The sequence below is a fragment of the Diadema setosum genome, chromosome 9 (assembly GCF_964275005.1).
Source record: "Diadema setosum chromosome 9, eeDiaSeto1, whole genome shotgun sequence".
Taxonomy (NCBI): Eukaryota; Metazoa; Echinodermata; class Echinoidea; order Diadematoida; family Diadematidae; genus Diadema; species Diadema setosum.
The window spans coordinates 20,390,346-20,415,809 of NC_092693.1; the positions used below are offsets into that span (position 1 = coordinate 20,390,346).

General features: G+C 38.5%; 1 protein-coding gene across 1 annotated transcript in view; it reads left to right on the forward strand.

Moving 5' to 3' along the window:
* The first annotated feature begins 972 nt into the window (after positions 1-972).
* LOC140233212 (uncharacterized) overlaps positions 973-25,464 on the forward strand; it is a 41,251-nt gene continuing 16,759 nt past the window's right edge. Inside the window, exons 1-2 of the mRNA XM_072313326.1 lie at positions 973-2,378; positions 14,331-14,542. Of these exons, the coding sequence (XP_072169427.1) occupies positions 973-2,378; positions 14,331-14,542 (1,618 nt within the window). The remainder of the gene's footprint in view (positions 2,379-14,330; positions 14,543-25,464) is intronic.

Genomic DNA, 25,464 nt, shown 5'->3' on the forward strand with positions numbered 1-25,464 from the left:
TCTTTTCCCAGACTCGTCTTAAACTTTGGTTTGCATTAAATATTCTCATCTTTCTATTGCCTTGTACTATATCCACATCAAATTGATGAACAATATTGTGGAAGTGAGTGGGGTAAGTTCTCATTAATTGAATCCTACGTAAAATTACAAAAAGACAACAAAAAGTATATGCAGTTGCTTACAATCAAGTATCTTAAGATCCCTGAATAGGTTCTTGACCTTGTCATGCACTCTCTACACGTGTGAGGTTTAAAGAAAACCACTTGGCTTGCTTGTACATCATCACAACTTCAGAATTCATCAGCACGGTCAAAGCTCTCCTATCATAATGCACACTTCACTTTGCTAAGCGACTTTGCCTCGATAAGTCTTGGATGATCGTAGGTCAACATTTAACCTACCCCGAAGCAATACAATTAGAGAGAATTCCGGAGGTCTCCTCCACATTTGACGAAGATGATTCGTCAGCATTTTCCTGTTTCTTCTGCGGAGATGAAACCGTTGGCAATCATCTCGTCGCGTGGTTATATAACATTAGATATCTTGGAGGTTTCTATTTATCGCACTTTTCATAACTCGCGGAAATGTTTCAGGATCTGACAGATTGTACTCTGTAACGTTTTCGACATAACCCTGTTTGTGGCTCTGAAGACGTCATGCTACCAATTTCTAGTGTATTACGAGCTGATTACTGGTTTCGTTGGACCAGGCATAGCCCAGGGAACGTGTTATACCTACATTTATTGCAAACGGTTTAGTACAATCTTTAGTTGGCGGTTACTTGATTGATCAATATACAATACATCACTTATTCTGTTATATCAAGGTAATAATCAATTTTCTTTGAATCTTTCCGTGAGAATACATGCAAGCATTCTTCTTATATTTCGGCAGGCAGTATAAGTAAACATACTCTCACTCATATCAATTGTCTTTAAATTTTCCAGACAGGCGCCTCCTCAATTTGCCAGAATGCCGTCACTCAACAAGGTCCATGATGTCGGCTCCCCGAAATGGGAGGGGAATCGCAGCGGCAGCGAAGGCACGCTGTCCCAGGCCTCGGTGTCCATTAACAGCGAGAGGCGTAGGATGAGACAAGTAATACGGAGCCTGGCGTCGCGAAATAAAGTCAGGGAGATGATCAAGGTTATGAGTGTCCTGATCGTGCCTTTGGTGGTCCTGGTCGTTCTCTCTGGGATCACTCTGGGAAATAACATCAGCACTTGGAGGACGGCAGCGCAGACCAGCAAGGCGGTAGGCGACATCCAGCTCACAAGCGACGCCGTGAAGCGGTTGCAGGTGGAGAGAGGGTGGTCGTCGACCTTTCTCAGCGGCAATCGGAGCGACCCGGCAGTGCGCGCAAAGGTGAATTCCGCCAGGAATCTCACGGATCACGCCCTGCATGAAGTGACCGTGTGGCCACTCAAAGGTTTGAATACCACCTCAGAATTATTTCTGACAAAGCAACAATTTTTAAACACACTCCAAGCACATCGTCGCCGAGTTGATTTGATGAACGATCCCATGACTGTATCAGAAAACATCGCCTTCTATACTGACGTGAACACCGAGTTCATCTTGAGTGGTATCACGTATACAGTAGAAGCAACAGATGGCAAACTTATATCTTTACTCGTAGCCAAAGACAGCCTTCTCTTTGCCTCTGATCTTTATGGCATCGAGCGTGCCCTTGGGGCGACGTATTATGCGTCCTGCAAACTTTCACAGGGGGATAGTTCCTGGTTCCGGGCTGTCAATTCTCAGGCTGAGATTCTCTTAAAGTATAGCAACGCCTACTTTTTGGATGAGTTGACCGTGGTTTCAAATCCAGCCTACCTTCAGGAGATGCGAGATGAGATAGCAGAGAATGGGGACGCTTGCCAGAAATACGGGACCGAGGGGTCTGCTCTCAGGGCACGGATGTGGTTCGGCAATATCACGATATTCATCGAAGAGCTGGCATCCGTGCTATCGGACAGGTCAAGTGAGATCCAGACACTCAATAAAAAAGTGCAGCAAAACGCCCTCACCACCGTCATTGTCTATGCCGTTGTCGTGTCCCTCATCGTGCTGACGTGCTTCTCGCTCGGCACGTGGTTCGTTTTCCAGACGAACAACCTTCTGAGTTTGGTTGGTTCCCACGCCAAGAAACTCTCGGAAAAGACGAAAGAGCTGGCGGAAGAGAAGAAACGCGCCGATCGACTACTCTACCAGATGCTTCCAAAGACGGTGGCGGAACAACTCAAGTTCGGGCTCGCCGTGGCAGCCGAGCAACACGAGGGCGTCACCATCTACTTCAGCGACATCGTTGGCTTCACGACATTGGCCGCTGCTAGCTCGCCTCTTCAAATCGTCGATATGTTGAATGGCCTGTACAGGTATTATAGGACTTATTTGTGTTCAATTGAATATAATGTGCCTATATATGATTTGAAAAAAAAACTGTGATTGCAACGCAGGTATTATACAAAAAAAAAACTCAAAAAAGGAAAATGAGCAACGTAAAACGAATTGGCATTACTTCTTGCCACCAAATAAATCAGACCCCGTTATTGTTGCTCTCGATGATTTATAGTATATATGACAATAATGGAGGCGGACATCGGGGTAACGGCACTCCTCATTTTGCATTGTCATATTTTAAAGGAATGGTATAGTTTCGGATGGGATGGGACTTTAGTTTTCTAATCCTTTTTGATGATCATTTTTTTTTTTTAGATAATGAGAAACCTAAGAAAGAACATATAATTCTAAGCGGAATTCAAAGTTTTATTTCATGAAAATTGGGTTTAAAATGGCTGAGATATCCAAAACGAAGCAATCCTACTAAAAGGTGGGACCCACCTTTCATTCCGATCCCTTTGTTTTACTTTGTTTTGGATATCTCAGTCATTTCAAAACCGATTTTCAACAAATAAAAGTTTAATTCCTTATAGAATGGTTTGTTCTTTAACATTTTCATAAAGTGGTTTCTTTAAGTATCTCGCAAGAAAAGTAAAAGCTAAATCCCCGTCTCAACCAATACTATACATCCCTTTAACAAGTGAGACGCGGCTTTAAAGGGGATGGCTAGTAACTGATCAGTGGGAATCAGTGGGAATGCTGGGGTATGATTGTTCCAATCCTTGTGGGATTCATTCAAGAATACATTATATGTCTACTGTTGTGTGAAAATTATTTGCTTCAGAACGGTCTCATATTCAAGTAATGTGCAGATTAATGCCCCGTTACTGACCAGGCACGCTAACCTGGAAGCATTAAACTGCACATTACTTGAATGTGAGACCGTTCTGAAGCAAATAATTTTCACACAACAGTAGATATATAATGTACTCTTAAATGAATCCCACAAGGATTGTAACAATAATCCCTCAGCATTCCCACTGATTCCCACTGGTCGGTTACTAGCCATCCCCTTTAAAAGTGTAAAGGTGTCCATTGAGGATAGTCCCCGTAGACGTGTATATTTTATTTTTTCGATTACAGGAAATGTTCTGTTATGTCATTCTTGTTCACTGAGAATTGTAATGAATTTGGCAAGCATTTATCCTTAATCCCAATCACTATTAGTCCTGGAACTTTGCATCCGGTATAACTAATTTATAGATTGTAAATGCAAAAGTCAAAAAATCAGCCGGAAGTCTCCTATTAAAGATTTTAGTGTTTTTTTTTTTTTTGTCTAATACTTAATGCATTTAAATGTTTAGACCCCGACCACTTGATGTTTATTCTTATTATCATCAAGTTTTCATGCAACTCTGACTGTTTGAGTTGTTTATATTTATCGGGAAATACACGCTTGTTTGTTGCATTCTGTTATCTCATTACCAGCTCTGAATATACCCAGATTTCCTGTCGCCATATCGAATTATCGCTAAATATTTAATCAATCTTGGCAAAAGATAAACTGCTACGAATAGCGATTGGGGAAACAGAGGAGGGTGAATAATTCAAAGTGATCCATAGGGCAACAACCTTAGTGATATCCAATCAAAAATCGCGAATTCGGCATCGGACAAAGAAAAAAAAATGGAATTCTGATCATACAGATGGTGTCGATGACTATCGTAACTACCCTGTCCTTCAAATGCAAACAAACAAAAGCACTCTTGTTTTCTAAATGTATTTGGTTGGATACATGATATCATTTTATCAAAACTTCGATTCATAGCCAGACACAAAAACTGTGTTTGTTATATTTACCCCCTTTTAGGATGTTTAAAGGGAAATTTTATACTGCTTCGTATGACAACAGATTTTTTTTAAAGAAGAATTTCAGTGAAAATTTTGGGGAAAAAACTGGACACACACACACAAAAGTTATAAATTCTAAATGTTTAGAGGGTAGGACAAATTGGCAACTCATGGTGATTTGGCATTGAACAGCTCTTTATTTGTTTCGTGCTCAAAATTATATCAATTCTGTTTTTTTTTTCAAATATTTGGACACAGACGAGACGCATCCGCAGAGGAGGAAGCGCGCCCGCAAAAAAAAAAAAGATGAATACTCTTATACGCAGTATAGATCAAGATTTTTTTTTTTTCGTGGACGTAAAAAAAAATAGAGGAAATTAATTGTGAAATTTGATGTACAAACTTAAGGGAGAGCTGCTCAACACCTACGTCGCACAGAGTTGCAGATTTGTCGTAATCTCTAAACGACGACAGTTCATGACTTTTTTTGTGTGTGATTTTTGTGTGATTTCTTTTTCCAAATATTTACTAATCTACTTCCCTGATGTTTTAGTGTTTTTAAAGCAACGTTATGTCAGGATGGAATTTCTCTTGAAAGAGCTGCACAGCCATCCATCTCCTCAGCAACTCGGACTCTTGTTCATTCAACTTTCTAAAAAGTGCGTCACCATTTTTTTTTTATTTTTTTTTAGTCAGAAGTTAGAAGGAGTTGATCGTGATTAACTTTGCATATTTCCAAAGCAGGTCAATGCAAATAAACGCGAATGAGCAGGATATGACGTTAGAGGTAAATCTGTTTGGCTATCTCGTACATCCATTGTTTGATCTAATCTTGTGTGGGCTCGAGCAAACGAAGAGTAGTCATTGATTTCGTAAATGAAAGACAATTGATTGTACTCTAAAGAAAAGTGTGATTCCAGAATACGGAGGCAAGATTTAGACACAATGTCAAACAAATCATAATGAATGAAGACATAAACGTCAACTGTTTTTGATTAAGAAATATCATTATCATAGCCATAGAGATGCAAAAAAAAAAATACAATATCAATAAGAAATACCTTTTCATATAAAGCCAATTAACCTTTAATCACTCACGTGCACTTACATGTGAATAAAAAAAAATATTATTGCACAATTTCGTCTTCAATTTTGGAATAGACGTACGGTATAAAGTGATTACGTAATGAGAAATATTTCTATCGTCTTTTTTTTTTTTTTTTTTTTGGTCCGGGACGCGCCACCATCCGAATCAATGTTGGCTTAATATAGGGGGGGGGGGGGTGCTCGCCTTCATTTACATGTACCTTCTTTGCTCATTTTGTCTAAGATCAAATTTTACTTTTTCGCGATAGTGGTCACAAAATGTTAATTATAATAATGACTAGTCCACGGGCCACGGGCCTTTTTGTTTATTTGTTTGTTTTCTTGTTATAAAATGTGTGTGTGTGTGTGTGTGTGTGTGCGCGCGCGCGTGTGCGTGAGGGGGGAGGAGGGGGTAGTGCTCGTGGTTTGGGGTCAAGGCCCCCCCCCCCCCCCATATTGACGAAGTGTATACGTCTTCCCTTAATCGTTGTAGTTTAGCGAGTAAACAGCTCACCTACTGAGTACGGTCACCTATATTCGTGTCCATCGTCCAGGATTTTATATTAAGGAAGCTTTACTAAGCATAAACGTCCATACTTTTTAAGATACTACTGTGTAGCTATATTTGCCTTTAGATGCAGTTGCACGCATTACGATTCCATTGTTAGATTATTTTGATCTAATTAAGATATGAACTGTGTATGTGCTCGTGGAATTGGTTCGTGAAAGCTCAACTATAGAGCCTCGAATGGCGTCGCCATTGGGGTTGAGGGACTGGGCTCTATTGGCATTCCCTGGTGTAGTTCGTAATGTTATATCACAAATCGATGTCCTTTCAACCGAAATTTGAGGATTTGTAGCTATTCAGTCGCTCCATTGCTTCCATTTATCAAATTATAATGGAAAGGAAAAACAAACAGCTGAAGGTTTGGCAATTACGCATGTGCGTGTAGAGTAGATTTTGTGTTAAGCTGTTCTTCTCTCTAACAGAACAGAAAATAAGGATTCAAAAACAGCCTCAGTCAATGATTTACGCGCACAAACTGGATAAAGGTTCACAAAGAGCACTATAATTCTTAGTATCGTCTATATGTCATAAAGTCCATATAAGAGAGAGGTCATTGTTAATGGACAGCCGCGAAAGAAAAGTAAGCCTCACAGTTTGAAATGCACACTTTGATAGTATGATGGAAGGAACTCGGTGTGGTATTGTTACAATTTTCATGAACAAATCACACATGGAGATAAAAAAAACCCCAACATCTTTGGAAACAGATCATACGCGAGCAGACAGATACATTAAAAAAACGCGTGGGAATTAACTCCTGCTTTTTCCCGCCAAACCATTCCATTCACTGTTTGGTGCGAAGGACAAAATGCCGGAAACTCTCGCTGCTCATCTGTCTCAAATTTTCTTCCCCCGCCGCTTAATGGCGGAGACAATTTTTCAGCTTAGTGAAGGAGGAGGGTGGCATTGAAAGATGCAAACTTGATTCAAAATGCTGTTATGATGGGGGAAAATAGTTTAAGGATCAGCAAGTTGGGTGTGTTAAAAGCATCTGATACAATCTTCTATCTTAGCAATTTGGGTGTGTTAAAAGCATCTGATACAATCTTCTATCTTGAGTTCAGTCTTTGCTATCAAAGGACCTGATCTCACATTGTATCTTGACCTTCGTATTAATGCAGGAAGCGCAACACACGTTATGCCTGTCTCATCCCCCTTCGGGGATAATATTAGACCACATTAGCTGTGCAGATTGTTACTGTTTGTTTATCCTGTAAAGCGAGTGGAACCATTCCCGACGGAGAAGGCATGTTTCTTAAACAAAGAGTAAACCCTTCTCACCTTACAATAGATGAAAGAGGAGGTAGTATGTACGAGCATGCTGTCAACTTGACTTTTTATCTAAATTTAACATTCTTATCTAACGCACAGAATAATAGAGAAAGTACTTTCTTCCGCACTTTTAACAAGGAGGACAAAATGCTCGAGCAATCACGAAAACTGAAAATGGAGTGTTGTATGCAGTAATTCATCACATTTCTAGAAATTGAAATTTCATACTGAATATATTATTGATTTTGAGACCACCAAATATTTAACTTTCTAGATCATAGTTTGCGATCACCTATCAGAGGACAGTTTTATTTTATTATTTTTTTTTTACCTTAATAGCGATAACTTTTGCAGGGAGGGACGCTGCCTCGATTTCCGCGCATAATGCTTGTCATGTACACTATTTGAATGCCACAGTGACAATGAAGCACATTGTAAACGTATATAAAACTCGATTGACTTTTATAGAGACAATGACAAAAGCGAAACCTATATTGGTTATGTATTTATAGCAATCACGGTACTATCGGTTTTGTTAGTGTTAAACACCATACAAGATGTCGCAGCCAGTAGATTTTCGTACACCCATCATTAACTATTTTGAACTCAAATTCTTCGTGGCGTCTTGTTGGTCTCGCAAACTCTCACGCCGGTCTGTCGTGCTCATTAACACAGGATTTCATGCAATTCACAATTTCTTAAATTCAGAAAAGTTACCTGACTTATCGGAAACTTGAAGATGAGAATGATAATTCCGAAGGCTTATGAGCACGCACCTCCTTTTCATTTTCCGACAACAGAACCTTTGGAAAAGCGAAACTTCGAAATATAAACACCACAAAATATTCGGATGAAGGAACCCCTATTTATTTTCGGAATAACCCTATTTCATTGTCGGATTAACAAACCGTCGGAATAATGAACCGTATTTCATTTTTTTTTTTTTTTTTTGGATTCACGAACCTTTGGGATAACGAGTATCACCCACAGTCATTGACAGTGCAGTGAGCTGATGATTTACGTGTTCAACTCATGGAATCCAATGCTATATACGTCAATAAATAGACTTATAAAATGTAAAAAAAAAAATACGCCGTTGGAATGGGAAATCTGATGAAAACGGACATAAAACAATTATCATAACACGCGCAGCTTGAAAAGATGTTCGAAACCTGAATGATTGATTATTAAAGTTGACCATTATACTGATTTAAACGTTGTCTCGTTTTAATGGAAAATGTGCTAATCATGACAGTAGATTGTGAAAGTGTCGTTCTCCAATTTCGTTACTGTTTTCCCCCTTCTTTATGAGCTTCTTCGTTTTTGATTGGATGAAAAGATCTGGACCGTGGGCGAGGACGTAATATATCAATATTGCTCACGTGATCAACATCCATTCTGCTCATCACATGCTTACATCTCTCTCTCCCTCCCTCCCTCTCACTTCCTCTCTCTTTGGGATAATGTCTTACCTCGTGTTAACCTTGGCATAGAAGGCACTCTCTCCCTCGACCCAATATATTTGACACCATGGTGGATATCGATATTAATCATATCATTAAAAGCTTTTCATTCGCCCTTGGAAATATCTGTTCATCGATATCGCAATTGCTGTCCTCCAGCAGACTACCGAGGGGGGTGGGGGGGGGGGGGTCCAAACCTGCTCCCATATATGTAACATCTCACGGCGCCTGTCCTTCAACGCAGTGACGTGTGAAACAAAAAAGTGTCAACGAAAACCTTTCAGTGCTGGCTCTTTGCACTTAGAGTGCCATACAAGTTTCACAGCATTCCCTTTCCCATTTCTATGCGACTGTAAACAATAGCTGTTACCCACAAGGTATGAACCCCGGCCCGTTTTTTCATGTGTTTTCATGACTGATCAATTTTAATCAGGGACATGATCAAGCCATATCATCGCCCATTAGTGTTTTCTTCAACGCAGTGGTAAAATTACCGTCCCCCACAAAAAAAAAACGAAAAAAAAAAAACGAAAAACACTGTAAAAAAAGAAAAGAAAAAGAAGATCATTAAAGTATAGAACCAGACACTTAAAAACGCAATAAAACAGAAACGGAATGACAGCAAAGTGGATTGCGATAACCAGTGAACTTGACCGTCACCTGAGGTTGGGACTGAATTTTCCTCGTGAAAGGAAATTAAAGTCTGAGGATGTGATAGATGAAAAGCTGTTTCGTCCGTCGGGCTCGGTAAATCAGAAAAAAAAAATATCCATCCAAGTAGATAAACCCACTATTGAAAGCCGGTCATATATTGTTCATATTTATGAGTGAAGATTGAATATTTTTATATATGTCGGGGCAGTGTCACATGACATAATGCGTCTCCAGTGGAGACAAAGGTTAAGAATTCAAGGAATGTTCATTTCCTATAATTCATTTATTTATTTATTTATTTATTTATTTATTTATTTATTTATTTATTTATTTCAACATATTTTGACAGGTAACAAGATCAGCAAGTGAATGCTGTTTTACATCAAGGTCCTGTACAATCCAACTATATAAATCTAAAAATCATGTTACATAAATATAAGCATAAAAACCACTACAAACAAGCAATCAGAGCTGAAAGGAGCAATACGTCTAGTTGAAATCAGTAGTAACCAGATCTTTGTATGATATGACGAAACAATATGATAGAAAAAGGATATATCAAAACAGTGAATAAAATGATGCAAGATTATATATGATATATAAGATTATATATATGCTAAACGCGCGAGGCCTTTACGTCTTGAGTATGTCCAGGGGTTTACAGCTCGTTATTCCGAAGGTTCGTTATTCCGAAGGTTCGTTTTTCCGAATTTCATTTTCGGATTAACAAATCTTCGGAATAACGAACCTTCGGAATAACGCCACAAATGTTCGGATTAACGAACCCTTTTTCATTTTCGGATTAACGAACCTCTAGGTATAGGGAATTTGTGTGTTTCGGATTAACGAACCTTCGGAATAACGAACAGCACCCGACCCGGGGAGGTGGGAAGATCTTCCCCCCTCCCTGGTATGACGTAACTTATCTTCTAACCATAGGGTCTACCGTCATCAGGTGGAATTATTAGTGATTTAAGAGCACATGCACACACACACACACACACACACACACACAAATCTCCAAACTGTTTATGAAGGCTCAGTGATTTTCTCACAGGCATAGGTTGGAAAGCATAATCTTTGAATAAAGTGCATGTGTGCGTGCGAAAAATATCTCACAATTGCAAATATAATAATCTGTGCTAACTGGCGCGTGTCATTGAGCATAGAAAATGTTGTCAAAACGAAGCAAAGAAACTCAATGGACATTACAAATTGATTTGAACGTTTTACACACACACACACACAGAGGGTCAGTTGGCACATTCACTATGCACAATATTCATTGACATTTTTTGAAACAGAGTGTAAATCTTTTTTTATTGGGGGGGGGGGTAATATTGACGAAACGTCAGAGAAATTCATGAAAAAATTCATTCAGTTACTTTTTTTTCATAATGATATGTCTTATTTATTAAATCAAAAGAAATTTCAACGTGTACAAGAATCATTCAGTTACTTAACTTGAGACCATGTGCGATTGACCATAACATTAAAGGAATTTGCCATGACTTAAAATGCAAGGTAGTTGATAAGAACATGTCTTCAGACTGACGCCGAACATGAATGCCAATTTCCTCATCTTATCTCAAACCTTTCGTCTCCAATTATAACAAAGGTCAAAGAATGTTAAAGGACAATTTTTCCCAGGTATACATTGAGCGAATGAAGCAACGTTGTGTATTAAGAAAACATCAGTAAAGTTGGAAGAAAATTGGAGATCCCGGTCTAAAATTATTTAGTTTTAGAACCTTGGTGCCACTATCACTGGAGTAGACTACTCGAATTCGTGAATGAGAACTACATTATATATAGAAAATATATATTGTGAAAAGAATTTCACAAAAATTCATTTTCTTTCAATAAAAGAGGCACATTCCTTCGACTTGTTACTGCCATAATATCTTAAGGCTGATAACATAGCCTCTGCTTTCTGAGTGAGGTAAGTCAATTGCTCTTTTATTGTGCTGGAAAACTGAAAATATGGTAAATTCTTTTCATGTTTTCTTTTTCGTTTTTCTGCCGTGATGTCACGAACTGTTGTAATTGATGGGCGGCATCGAAACCTTAAGAATTCACGACTTTTGAACGGATTGTCCGAACTTTCAAAAAACTTGTTTGCTGCATTTACTCAATCCACGTGTACACGTGTTACTTTAAATTCTATAGTCGCTAACCGATTACTGTCCTTCCTTACTGACGGTATGAAAAACTTTATCACAAAATGGCCCGAATTCACGAAGGTGGTACAAACATGACAAATGAAACCATGGTTTAAACCATGGACAAAAACCATGGAGCGCCAACGTGTTGCATTGAATATTTCGTTACGAAATCAGTCATTTCGTCGATGAAATTATTATTTTGTAACAAAATGACAACATTTTGTAAGTCAATGAACATTTCGTTAACGAAACGGTCATTTTGTCGACGAAATGACCAATTTCGTAACGAAATATTCCGTGCGACACTTGGCGCTCCATGGTTTTTGTCCATGGTTTAAACCATGGTTTCATTTTGTACCACCTTCGTGAATTCGTCCAATTATGTGTCTATATATCCAACTTCTCTTCAGTTTCGTTTCCTTTTTGTTTTCAATATCAGCCAATGAAAATGTTGGTAGTCTTTATATTGCCGTGCCTCTCGCCAATTTCCCTTTCACTTTTGAGTGGCTTAGCTTTTATATTTATAAAAGGGTGATGCGTTACTTCGAGCACCAACACCATGAAAGCCTAGTTGCTTTCTGTCAACACCATGCCCTTGGGAGATCTATTGGAGGAAGAATGGTTGATCAATGCCTAAAATCTCTTCCATTAAAGTGATGGATATGATGATATGAGCAGGGGTTAGTCTCTTAAAGCTTATATACCATATGAATTATAGTAATGCTGCACAGTAAATAATTATATGGTGGTTATGAAAATGTTGGCATATGACTGTTGTAATGACGCTTACATAATAAAGACCGGAAGAGAGAGAGGGCGGGTGGGACTCCCTGGACAATTAACGAAGGGGTTGCTCCAAAAAATTAAGAGCAACTGTAACAAAAATCCTTTCAAATCATGTCATTGTCATTGTATAATATATGTTGCAATTGTAAGTGGTATTTTCATGAATAGGCATTTTAATGCAAGCACAAGATGCTTTCAAGGCTGCCTGGCTTTTATTGTCAACGCCAATGTGATATGCCTTTGTCTTTTATTTTGCGGAATAAGTGGTCTCGAGTGGCCTCAATCAATCAATCAAAAGGAAAAACTCAAAGTCCAAACATGTTTCTAATCAGTGAACAGTATTATTCAACTATTATTCAAAATCAATTAGATATTTTTGTTTTGGAAGCTTTATTTGCCATATTTTTTTTTTTTTTTATTGGCTTCGTGGTAGTTCCTACTAGTTAAAAGAAAGAGTGAGTTGCAGAAGTATTCTCTTTATATCTGTTTTTTTTTTCATCTCGCCAAACGTGTCCAAAGGTGTTGAGAACTTGAATCTGTAAGCCTGGTCATACGGCAATAAACTAAATGTGCAACCACAACGATGTCGTCATTACAAATACAATTTCTTCATGTTAAACAATACATTTAAGCCAGTAATTGTGATTTATGAGCATTAGTCCATTATTCGGCGTGTGATGTATTTACATAAACGAAAAGTTAGGAGAAATCTTTTCATGAGATCTCAGACATGGGGTGTCATGTTCCTAATTCAAGATATTATTTCTTAATACATGCATTGAAATTGTCCATAACTTATAGAAACTTGCATCGACGAGATTAAAATGTTTCACTGAAGGTTTCAACGTCAAATTGGCATTTCAGTCGCGGAAGAGCAAAGATGTCGTTATGAATATTTACTTGATAATCAGCTACGTATCAATTATTTATTTTATGCTCTACAATGAATGCAATCCCTGTTCTTGAAATCAAAAATTCTTCAGGAAAGCTTTTGTCATTGCATACATTCCGTTGCTCGAATGCATTAGGATTTTTCATTTTAGGACAGGATTTTGATTGAAAGTACATTTGATTACCGCGAGTATTCTAATTTTATCTATTCTGTAGTATTGCCAATCCATCAAATGGAAATTAATCGAGCTCAAGAGATATTTCACCATCCAAACCCTGGGTGCCTAACTTGCTTCTCGTTCACTTATGATCCGCGCAACATAAAAACGGGGAGTGGAGCCCGCTGAATTCTCATCTTAATTATCGTGATGCAGTATCTATGTCAGTGAGATGAAATATTCATATCAATATATTAAAATGTCATGAGCGAGAAGAGCTAATTGTAACTCCCCCTAAAAAAGGAAGACGTAACATACAATGTTGATGCTGCAGCCGATGTATTGCACCATTATATGTTGCTTTCTTCCATCTTTTATTACGTGCAAATTGAAAACCAATCGGGCCATGTCATATAGAATACAGAAGAAGAAATCTATCTTTCGACAAAGGACGAGGAAAGTGACGTAAATAATTTCATCAATCTTTTTAATCCATGGCTGTCTGCTATCCCATCAAGACGTCGAGACTCAAGAATGGCATAGTACATACACAGTATATGCATTCATATAAATAAAGCGAATTACGTATATGAAAGCAATCAATTCATATAACTTAAACAAACACACAGATGATGATGATGATGATGATGATGATGATGATGATGATGATGATGATGATGATTATAACAATGATAATTATACAGGGTACTTAGATGCGCCAATTCCACATGACTGATGTGCTCAAGATGCTCAAGGCGCAGTAGGAAAAGTGAATTATAAAATACAAAAATCATTACACACACGTGTACATGAAAATTAATGAAACAATAATGATGAAAATATATTTATGTACTTTATCCTGGTATGTGTACTGTGTGTAGCTATATAACGTGCAAAAAAAGTGTGCATTTCGAGCTTTCCATCATGAAGAATGTTAGGATATTTCGTCCTCGAGATAATTTTGATTCGTTTTACTATGAATCTGAAGAGATGTTGCCGTCTTTTATATTCGTCTATATGCTATGACAGTGGAAAAGACAGCTTATTCTTATTCCCTCTTCGTCATTCTCATATTCCAATCTGGTGCATATAGCATGTTCGACGGCTGCATTGACCAGTACGACGTGTACAAGGTAGAGACGATCGGGGACGCCTACATGGTCGTGTCGGGCCTGCCCGAAGCCACCGACCGACACGCGTGGGAAGTCTGTACCATGGCGCTGGAACTTATACGCCTCGTCCTCAGCTACAAGATACCTCACAGGACTACGGAACGCCTCAAACTCAGGGTGGGAATTCACTCGGGTAAGCCATGAGTCATGTTTTGCCGAATTTAAAGCAAAAAAAAAAGTAGATTTCAAATTTCAGATTTTAATATTGATTGATGCAAAAGTTCCGCTTTACAGTAGATCACTGTCTTCTATCACTATATATCTTTTTTTTTGTGGCCATGACAAAATGTGCATTGTTTTCTCTTTAAAGGATTATTCTTACACAATCTATTTCATAAACTATACCTCATTTGTAAAAATATATACCTATTTATAAAAATTGTTAAAAGACATTAATTGACGATTGTTGATAATTGTTAAAAGATGTAAAATGGCGATTGTACGTGTTTCTATTATGTATCACTTTCTGCTTGATGAAAATACAAATATATCATTTGCTGGAAATATGATAATACTATATTATATCAGTGCATTGAAGAAAAATTGCTCATCGCGTTGATAGCCATGAAATGGTAACAAACATCACATTAGGGTATGTAATGAATATGAATATGGATATGTAGATATATTGATGCGACATGGCCTTTCCATTCTTTCAATCCAAAAGCATAAATGTTCTTTTATCAAGTAATGCAAAACCATTATTTTTTGGATAAAATAATAAAGAAGATCACTCTATCTTAGAAAAAATATCACTGAACAAATGGATTGCTTTCTTTTGATTGATTCACTTTTCGTCACTAAAAGTGCAATTCTACTCTTCTGCCACGGTATAAAATAATGACTGAAAAACAAACTACACCAAAGACATGTTTTATGAAGAGTTATAATTGATTATATAGTTGATTTCTATGGAAAGTCTATAGCAGCCTGTGCGGAAAGGAAACTTATAATAAATTATATCTTTTGATAAAATGGGGCCCAGGAGAGTGATTACACCATACAGTGTATAGGATAACCCCCAAAATGATAATGATAATAATAATGATGATGATGATGATGATAATAATAATAATAATAATAATAATAATAATAATAATAATAATAATAATAATAATAATAGATCGAACCTCAATTATAGAAACTTATAATCATTATCATAATCAAAGCCATGATTATGATTGTAACGAATATAATGAAAGCACTGATGTCACCATCGTCAATTCTTAATCGGACACTTCCAATATCAGAACACGTGACCACGCCACAACTTTTAATGGATGACTCAATGGCACACCATACATTGTCGGCTCATGATTATTTAGTCTCTGTTTTAACGCCTCTTATTAATTCTGTCTGTTTATACTGAGCTGAAAGCCTGCTCGAAGCGGCACAGGGGGTTTCAGAACCCGCTTTTTCCTTAGTATAAACGAGGTATTAGGGCCGATATCTTAAATTTTGTATGGACATGAAAGTTGGTACCCACTCAACTAATGGAAGTTTAATCTTTTCAACGCTGACGAGATCAAAAGTAGATCCTTTCAAATATAATAGGAAAAGAAAGAGATAGTACCTTTTCGCGTACATATCCATTATATAGTACAGTCATAGTCAGGGCATGATTGTATGTGTGTGTGTGTGTGGTGCGCGCTTGCGAACGTGTGTGTGATGCGTGCTAATGGTCTGCCCATATAAATGGGTCTGCAAGTACCAGTACTATGGATGCGTTTGTGAAAGAACCCCCCCCCCCCACACACACACACACATTTTCTTTTCTCTTTTTTTTTTGTCTCTAAAAAAAAATCGAAAAAGAAAATCGAGGGTAAAATTCGTGAAAAAAATCCACAACCATATTTTCCGACGGTTCCGTCCTTATACGTTCTTCCCGTCTAAGGGAATTACCAATGACCCGAAAAGAAAACAACAACAAACAAACAAACATACAAACAAACAAATATACAAACAAACAAACAAACTAAAAACGTTCCCTGTAATGTGGAGTCGAAAGTTAAACAAGAGGAGACAATCATTAGCTGTTACCTTCTGCCGGCTTCATTTCATGCGCCCTATACTAGATGTCTCTGAGCGCATGCCCCGCTTATGTACACTTTGTTTTTATCATAGAGAAATTGAAATATCCAAATATCCACAGTGTGATATAATAAGATATTTCAGCGTGTCATCCTACTTGAGCAAGTCATCGCTTCCAGAAAATGTACTGCATTTATTCTTCTCTTGCCTTCAAATATTGAAAGTTTGAACTTACACCTGCTATTAGGCATGGAAGGTAACACCCTGTAAAAATGCCTAAAAATGAATAGACCTGTGTATAATATGGAGAAATGCAGAGCATAGCTTGACTATGAAGAAGCCTATCCTAGAGGAGCAGTAATGCACTATCATCTTTTCAATATTCTTCTAGCATAAGATATCAAAATTCACTAACAATGATTATGTGGAAAATCAAAGGAATAGAGACAATCGTAAAATTTATTGAGGCACTGCATGTTTGTCCACTTATATCTAAAATCCTTTAGAGTTGACAGTATATAAAGGTAGACATAATAACACATGTATACAAAGGTTATTGCCGCTTTCAGTGAGACCTACATAATAAATGGATATCTTTTGCAAAGAAGTAGGCCCTTGCTTTCGTTTTACAAATCTGACTGATTTTTTTTTAACGTATAAGTCTTATAAGGGGTTTAAAAAATTGACTTCTAGACCGAAAATTTCATTTCGGGGATGTAACATAAAACAGAAACTCCACGTTACTGTATATTCATAGATATTTGAAAAAAAAAAATCCCCAACAGATCATCATGTACATAAGTATTGACTGCCTAGCATTAAAAAAAAAAAATGAATCTCAGTGTTACTTAAAGGCACTACCTAACAATATTTCCCGCTGATGAACCACACAACTTCATCGTCCCACATCCATGACATTCACCACAGTTTCTGATATGAAGCAATGGGGATAATAAGATACAGAGAAGCATAACTGCTATAAATGCTTCCAGAAGAAGATATGGGTGAGTGGATTCACCAAACTAAACGTTTCCCATTTTAATGCACAGTTATTCTATAGGATATACCATTCAATAAAAGGTTCAAATTTTTGTCAAACTTTGTCAAACTTGTGACGAAGTCTTCCTCGCACGGCTCAGTCGACAAAATTGGACAATCCGTAACACTGAGCCGAGACAACGTTGAATTTGATATTGTGTGTTGTCTGACCCTCTTTGATCCTATGCCCTCTTTGTAACATGCAGAAGTGACATATATTTTTTTCTTCTTCTTCTTGGTACACCAAAAACTTACTTTAGACGACGAGAAATATCAGCTGAAGCCTTTGAATTCAGCGTTCACAATAAATGTCTGCCAACTGCATGGTAAAAGCAGCGATTTGAATCTAGTTTCAGTGTATAGCTCCTCCATTATGTTGTCATGGGTTTTGTCTGCTAAAACATTGCATCCCGTATTCATGTGCATCTATGAAAATAAAAGGTGGCTCCGGTGTGCGCTGACATGGCTGACATTACTAGTAGGCTCGCAGTGTAATTCAAAAATAGAACCGATCAATGTTAAATGCAAAAAATATTCTAATGGTTTATAGTACTCTGGGTCTCATAACTAGGGCAAATGACATTTTAACATTTTAATTCTCTCCTTTTTGAGTCGCATTATACCGTGGTATTTAACACTAAGAATTTATTTGATTTCATTAAATTATTATTGTATTCATTTTTATCTTAATAAACAATGAGTCAGGAAACCTGGTTACAGGCATCGGGTCAGTAGAGCAGCTAGTGATAAACCGCTCAATTCATCACTAATTGACGAGACAGACTCAGAAAAAGATTACGTTATTCATCTCCCCTCTCAACCGGTTCGACCCAATTATTGTATCATTTAAGGAATTCTGCAAGCGATATCAGAGACAGTTACCAAGCGAGAAATTATACATGTCAGCAACTGGCACATGACTGGCAACTAAGATGAGGTGGAAATGAGCAGTTCAGAAATTTCAGAAATAAGAGACGAGTCAATTACATTTTGTGGCAAATTTGACTTTTTTGGCACACATCTTTGTCAAGATTATCCAAAAATACTGAATATTTAACAACAGCTGATATTTGTTCTTTAACTCGTTTCAATACTGCAAAGGGAATAAAAGGTCTTGAGTGCGGATGCTAACACTTCGAAGTATCGTCGAAAATTGCAAATGTATGACAGAATACAATCTACAATGATTACTGTCAGGTCGGCTGGTCTTAAAGTATACCATCTGGTCTAAACCCACACTCTGGACTATCACTGTGTGATGGGTTTTTATGCTGTATTCCAATCTATTCCAATATTTTCTTTGTGCCAATCTCATCGTACTGATCAATTCACGGCTCGATTAAAAAAAAAGAATACCTGGAAATGGACAGGTTTTGTTTTTGTTTTTGTTTTAAATCCTTTTTCATTCATTTACTTGCATGACAATAAAAATTCTGTTCGTCACTGATCTTCACCCTATCCTCACTGTTTGGGCAGACGCGATTTTGCAAATTTCGTCAACATTTTCTGTTTTTGTGGGTTTTTTTCCCTCGCAATCTATAGTTGCATAATATCTACTATCTAATTTCTCATTATTTTAAATATACGCATCTCTTTTAATTGATTACAATGTTTGAACTTTTTTTTTTTCTAATCGACATAGAGCCGATTTACTTTTATAACCAACATGACCAGGTCATAAGTTGCGTAATAAGTTTCAATTTTGTACACATTCAAATCTGAATCTAATTTAATTCCTCAACCAAACCTAAAAGTGCGTGGCCAGCCGGCAACACCCGTGACGGAAAACGTAATTACGCAAAATGAGCGGGGTATATTGCATTAATGTTACGGTAGCTTCTAAACAAACATCTACTAACTGAAGTTGTCGGCAAGAAATCGTCATTTGCATGGAGGGTCAGACTCAATATTATCTCCAATGTTTTTTTCCCGAAACATGAGTGGATTTTAAGACAAGACGGAGTTTTCTTTAATAGGCAAAGAGGCAGCGAATTTGCTTTAGCAAGAGACCAAGGAAATAACTGGGTTAGCAGCGTGTATTCCAAGTTAAATAAGATGTGTCCGGCTACCATGCTTATCAATGTTGTTTTGTAATAATTGGCCGCATTTTTCTCATTTTAAAGAGCACACTTCAATCCAGTGTATTATGACCCTTGCTCTAGTACTCAAGGACATCAATTCATTTTGAACTTTGACAATATCCGCTCTGCTTCTCCTTACCTGGAGGTATTAATTATCATCGACCAAACAAATCAGCGATATCACGAATCCCTCGTCGGCGTGTGTGTGGGGTATAATGCCATGGCGGCAGCCTAAATATGCACTGCGCAATATCATTATCATCCACAAGAATTTATATTGTGTAATTATGAATTCGTTTTGTGTATAGTAGTCTACATGTCTTACCCAATGAAAACTTCAGATTTTCAAATCAGACCCTGCTATTTAAGCATATCACGTGGTGGATATCAGAGTCCATAGAAAGCAACCAAAGCAATTTAAAGGCCGTGTCACACCTTTCAGGGCAAGATAACCGGGCTTGTTGCGAGGAGGGATTTTCCGCACGCAGGAGAATTTTCCGCGGGCGGACAAGAATGTTTGCGAGTTTCGCACCTGTTTAGTACCTACTAGTCACGTACTACATACCTTCTACTTGCGTGTATTCTGTGTGACCTGCGTGAGAGCTTTGAAACCGATACATTTTCTGTTACGAGAGACTTACAGGTACTGAGATGTACCTGCGTTGGAGTTGCCTGCGAGGTGCTGCTGGTAAGGGTCTCATACTGGTGTTCTGCGTGTACCTCTGCGAGCGAACCCCCATGACTCACTCGGAACAAGTTTTGAGCATGCTCAAGGCCTTGTGATACCGCATCTGGGGAAGTTTTGCGGCTTGATTTGCGGGGAAACAAATTTGCTACCCGGAGCTCTCCGCAGTTGGTCCGCACCTGACAGTACCTAGCGCGTTTCTCGCCTGTAGTTGCCCGGAGGTACGCACGCAAGTCCGATTTAACCGCAGCCAAGTTCTGAGCATGACCAGAATTTTTTTCCGGGTGAGTCGCGGGGATGCCCGAAGAGGTTCACGCAGAACGCCAGTAGGAGGCCCTTAGCGGCAGCACCTCGCAGGCAACTCCCACGCAGGTACTTCGCAGTCCCGTATGCAGCCAAGATAGTGACATTCTGTGGGATTTCTGCCATTCCTTCAGAGGAATTCCTTCACTGAGTTGTCAACCCCCACCCGACTGGTACAAAGGTCACACAGTATACTCGCAAGTAGAATTTAAGTAGAACGCGTCCAGCAAGTAAGACATATGCACTGACTCGCTCAAATCCTTGTCCGCCCTCAGGAATTCTCCGGTATGCTGGAAAATTCCTACACTCAACAAGCCCGCGTAACTTGCCCGGAAAGGTGTGAAAGGGCCTAAACATAGTTACGGGTAAAAAGATTTACGTGCGCACCTCCGGGCGACTACGGATGAGATACGTGCTAGGTACTGTCATGTGCCGGTCATCTGCGGGGACCTCCGGGTAGTAAAAATTGTTCTTCGCAAGTCGTACGCAAGGCTTGCCCGGAATGGTGTGACACGGCCTTAAAATTAGTACTTTCTTCAAATTCGTTGTGCCATTATTGGCCACATCATCTATTGCTCGACAAACATTATCGCGCGTATGAAACAAGTTACAGTGTATTTTGTTCGCTTGATCGCTTGTTTGTTGTAGTTTAATCCTTTAATTACCTATTAGATTGAAAATATTTTCATTGCCTGTCGAAAGGAAAAATGTTAAAGTTGTTTTGGAACTTACAAACGAATGAATGATAGAGAAGTTTATCTGTATGATATACACACACATAATATTATATCATATACATATACATATGCGTATTATTAAACAATTTAAAAAATGGTGCACTCTAAAAACGCAAATGTTGAATCAACATTTAAAAGGGCCGAGGAGTGACAGCATTTTTGAAGTGTTGCATCCAACTTTTAAGATAACATTTTAAGTGTTGAATCTAGCAGGAAAACCAACACTTTGAAAATGTTGTCACTCCTCGGCCCTTTTAAATGCTAATTCAACATTTAGTCCGGGAGCCAGCGGGGGTCAGCCTAGCTGAAAAGGTTACCAATTTTTATGTATATAGCAATTTAGTACATACGCCCCTAAGTATGGAAATGCACGTCTGGCTGGTCATCGGTGGTGGGTGTGGCCAGGAGGGCCAAAAAAAGGACCCCTCAAAATTAGGCTAGCCTAGCTGGAAAAGTAACCCCATGAAAACAACTGGAACTTGTTCGTTACACTTACAGGATAAATGAATGACCATTGCCAGACGTTTTAAGTGGTGGGGGGTAGCCGCCAGACGCTCTTAAAGGCCCAACTCCAGCTAGGCTAGCCTAGCTGAAAAAGTAACCTCATGAAAACCACTGGAACTTGTTCGTTACACTTACAGGATAAATGAATGACCATTGCCAGACGTTTTAAGTGGTGGGGGGTAGCCGCCAGACGCCCTTAAAGACCCAAATTTTTCCAGCTAGTTTAGCCTAGCTGGAAAAGTAACCCCATGAAAACAACTGGAACTTGTTCGTTACACTTACAGGATAAATGAATGACCATTGCCAGACGTTTTAAGTGGTGGGGGTAGCCGCCAGACGCCCTTAAAGACCCAAATTTTTCCAGCTAGGCTAGCCTAGCTGAAAAAGTAACCTAATGAAACCCCCTGGAACTTGTTCGTTACACTTACAGGATAAATGAATGACCATTGCCAGACTGTGCAGGCTGTATACGACACAATTTCTTGCTAATTTCAGAGTTGCCAATAGTTTTGAGTTTTGAGTGACATCTTGAAAGTTGATGCCGAACTTGGCACTTTCTGAAAACTGATTTGCAAAGTTCAAATTCATGTGAGCAATTGGGAATAGCTAGGCTACATTGTATTAAGTAGGAATCCTGTGATTTTGGTGCAGTTGGGTTAAATGTTGAATTTCAGACATCTACCGTACATGCACATGGATGTGAAAGTACATTTCACTTATTTAGCCGCCAGACGCTCTTAAAGGTCCAACTCCAGCTAGGCTAGCCTAGCTGAAAAAGTAACCTCATGAAAACCACTGGAACTTGTTCGTTACACTTACAGGATAAATGAATGACCATTGCCAGACGTTTTAAGTGGTGGGGGGTAGCCGCCAGACGCCCTTAAAGACCCAAATTTTTCCAGCTAGTCTAGCCTAGCTGGAAAAGTAACCCCATGAAAACAACTGGAACTTGTTCGTTACACTTACAGGATAAATGAATGACCATTGCCATACGTTTTAAGTGGTGGGGGTAGCCGCCAGACACCCTTAAAGACCCAAATTTTTCCAGCTAGGCTAGCCTAGCTGAAAAAGTAACCTAATGTAACCCACTGGAACTTGTTCGTTACACTTACAGGATAAATGAATGACCATTGCCAGACGTTTTAAGTGGTGGAGGGTAGCCGCCAGACGCTCTTAAAGGTCCAACTCCAGCTAGGCTAGCCTAGCTGAAAAAGTAACCTCATGAAAACCACTGGAACTTGTTCGTTACACTTACAGGATAAATGAATGACCATTGCCAGACGTTTTAAGTGGTGGGGGGTAGCCGCCAGACGCCCTTAAAGACCCAAATTTTTCCAGCTAGTCTAGCCTAGCTGGAAAAGTAACCCCATGAAAACAACTGGAACTTGTTCGTTACACTTACAGGATAAATGAATGACCATTGCCATACGTTTTAAGTGGTGGGGGTAGCCGCCAGACACCCTTAAAGACCCAAATTTTTCCAGCTAGGCTAGCCTAGCTGAAAAAGTAACCTAATGTAACCCACTGGAACTTGTTCGTTACACTTACAGGATAAATGAATGACCATTGCCAGACGTTTTAAGTGGTGGGGGGTAGCCGCCAGAAGCCCTTAAAGACCCAACTTTTTCCAGCTAGGCTAGCCTAGCTGAAAATATAACGTAATGAAACCCACTGGAACTTGTTATTTACACTTACAGGATATATGCATGGCCGTTGCCAGACGTTTTAAGAACTCAGTGGGGGGGGGGGGGGGGGTAGCCGCCAGATGCCCTCAAAGACCCAATTTTACCAGCTAGACTATAGCCCTGATGGCTGGAAAAGTAACCTCCTGAAACCCACTGGAACTTGTTCTATGTTTGTATCTCACCTGATAAACACTGTCGACATAGTATTCTGGTGTTCTTTCAATAACTTTCCACACTAATTGTCTTTTGAGCTATACCGAATGACCACCAAATTCACTCCTCAGATCATCTAATGATTGCTGTCAAGTGTTAATATTGGTGAAGTCCGACTACGTCAACAGTCAAAAAGTCAATGAACTAGGCCTATGCCATTTGAAAATCTCTGCAATCACAAAGTCGATACGTGGACGAGACATCACTTCGCTTTTGCCTTGTTAGATGGTGAATATTTGTAAGCTTCCGTTTCTAATTCATACAGCACCAACATACATGTCTGGGAATAGCGGTAAAGAAGATTAGAGTCTTTGGCAACAAGTGCAAAATTAAATTCTGTGCCTTATTTGCTAAACAAACGTGGTATAGTGATAGGAGGACAACGACCTGTTAGGCAATATGGCGGACCAATAGATCTATATTATTAGTGTTATAGAATAAATGACAATGATGTAGTTCTGAAGCATACTTTTCATTAGATGCTTTTGCAATGACTCAATGTATACTTTTAATCGAACTAAGTATATATCCATGACTTGCTCATGAATACGGCAGAACGATTCGGTGAGGAAAGTTTTCTGTCATGTCATTACGGAAGAAGTGAACGTGTCAATATTTTGCTATTTGTTCCATAATTATTTCTGAAGTGGTTAAATGTATTTTCCTAAAACATTTTTTTCTTTTATATAATACCTACGTTGCATCCAAATGCCTAATCGTTGAAAAAATGCGGGCCATGTATTCAAAGGTCAAAGATCATAGGTTAATGGAAGTAGGGCATACATTGTACAACATTTCACTAAGTTGTTGGTTTGTTTTTTGTTTTGTTTTGTTTGTTGTTGTTGTTGTTTTTTTTTTTGGGGGGGGGGGGGCATGATTCAAAGTGTCCTAAAACCTTGTATAATACATGTATTTAGTTTTGTAGTCACGACTCTTGCTACGTATGATGCCAAACTCTTCCCTCTCATACAAATGCAGCCGTTTCAGGGAAATAATTATGATAATGATTGTTAATGCTGAAGTGGTTCATAACATTCCATTGATACTATGTATAGAATTAAAGTGAATTTGACAATGGTATATGATATCCGCAATTTACTCTTTGACAGGTTCTATCATCCGATTGATAATGTATAAATTGAATATACAGTAGTCCCCTATTCAGTAACTACAGGTTAAGTTAGATAAGCTGCATTCATTTTGCACGCGACCATGGCGTTATAGCCAAAGATGATTGAATTCTGTAAATCTCTGTGTGCTCATTGCAGTTCCGGAATCTCAGCTCGAGGGACTCGAATTGATCCCAAATCAGTCGGCATGCGTGTATCACCCAAAACAATATCTGAACACAATTATAACTGCAGTCCTCCATAGCCTCTATTGGTTGCCGATAAGGGCTGGTATCAAGTTTGATTTTCATATTATTTACAGTGCCTTGTATTTAAATGTTTTCATCGAAATGCCCGTATACGGTATGCGTATCTCAGTTAACTCTTTAAACCATAGTTGTAATCTACGTGCCAAGAATCTCATGTTTTCAATAAGCGTGAACTCCAAGACATGTCGTGATAAGGACTTTCAGACAATTGGCATCGTCATTATAAAACGAATTCCCCTTTTACAAGACACGTTTTAGATTTTAGATAGAAATATGGATTCGTTTGAATGCATACAAACAGCTTCTTAAATCCTCTTACATTTTGTTTTTAAGATATGGTGTATACTTTAGAAGTGTAAGAAGCATGCTCTTGTTTTAGAGGCTTTGAGTACTGGTAACA